The 1,460-nt window shown below is 37.3% G+C and overlaps 1 protein-coding gene across 1 annotated transcript; it reads right to left on the minus strand.

Annotated features, from left to right (window-relative positions):
• Window positions 1–280: 280 nt before the first annotated feature.
• On the minus strand, window positions 281–1,243 carry LOC148836378 (olfactory receptor 6N1-like). The gene has a single exon (XM_088912729.1). It carries the CDS (start codon window positions 1,241–1,243, stop codon window positions 281–283), a length of 963 nt encoding a protein of 320 aa, XP_088768855.1.
• Window positions 1,244–1,460: the final 217 nt, after the last annotated feature.

Consider the following 1,460-nt stretch of genomic DNA (forward strand, 5'->3'; position numbering starts at 1 on the left):
ACAGGAAAAAAAAGTCTCAACATTTCCTGTCTGTATCCACTTATTTATGGGTGGAAACGTTACTTCTGCTGAAGACTGAAATAAATTTGATCTCAGTTTAATGTAAAAATCATTACATCTTAATTTCTGTGAAACTGAAAAATGATAAAAAAAAACTGTTAAGAAGTTGGAAGAAATTGATTTAGGTCTTTAAAATTTCTTGAGAAAGTGTTAGAACAGAATGACAATGTCTTCTTGGACAACTTGCTGCTATTTTATTTAGCAATAACCCTGGATCCTTTCACCTTGAGAGGGGAAATACCCTCCTCTTTTTCAGGGTTTTAATTAAACTGTTCCTGATCTCTTTGGTCTGCAAACAATAGATGATGGGGTTCATGAGGGGAGGGAAGACATTCTGAACTACTGCTGCCATGATGCGCAAATCTGCTGAAGCTCCAGGTACCCTGTAGGAGATGTAGACACAGGTTGCTGTGAGAAAGAAGACAGAGATGACCAGCAGGTGTGATGTGCAGGTGGAGAAAGCTCTGCTCTTCCCCTCAGAGGTGGAGATCTGCAGCACAGACTTAATGATCATCACATAGGACAGCAGGATCAGGAACAGAGGGATGAGAAGCACACACAATGCTATGGTCAATCCCAGAATGTTGTTGATGACAACATTAGCACAGGCTAATCTGAGAACTGAGGAATGATCACAGAAGCAGTGTAGAATTTTGTCAGGTCCACAGAAGGGGAGCCTCATAGCAAGTATCGTAGGAATAATCAACGAAAGAAATCCACCAATGCAGCACCACACAACATGTCTAATGGCCAGGCTGTTTGTCATTTTATTATGGTAGTGCAGTGGCTTACAGATTGCTAGGTATCTGTCATAAGCCATAACTGTGAGAAGAAAACCTTCAGCTGTACCCATACTCATGTAAAAGAACATCTGAGTAAAACAGGCATAAAATGAAATGAAGTTTGAATTTAACAGGAATAATGCTAACATTTTTGGAACAATGATAGAGGTGAAAGAAATATCAACAATTGCTAGACTGCAGATCAATAAATACATGGGAGTGTGAAGAGATTCATCAAAGACAAATATGAGTATGATCAACAGGTTCCCCAGTACAATGATGATGTAAGATACCAGGAATACAAAAAAGAGGATGGTTTTGCTCCCCTGGTCTTGTAGTCCAGGAAAACCGACAATTATGAATTCTGTGACTGATGATCCTGTGTGGTTAGTAGCAGACATCACTGCCTTTTAAAACAAATTCCATTGAGGAAAAAAGAAATCCTGTGAAAATAGTAACTAAATTAAAAAATAAAACTTGAAGACATGCAGACAAATTATTTTTAAACCAATGATAAACTAAAATAAATTCATATCCCTAAATATCATATTTCTAAGAAAAGGTCACATTCATTCTCTATGAATACAATTCATATCCTTCTTAGTTTTTAAGTAAGAT

The sequence above is a fragment of the Atractosteus spatula genome, chromosome 4 (genome assembly GCF_055471065.1).
Source record: "Atractosteus spatula isolate fAtrSpa1 chromosome 4, fAtrSpa1.hap1, whole genome shotgun sequence".
Classification (NCBI taxonomy): Eukaryota; Metazoa; Chordata; class Actinopteri; order Semionotiformes; family Lepisosteidae; genus Atractosteus; species Atractosteus spatula.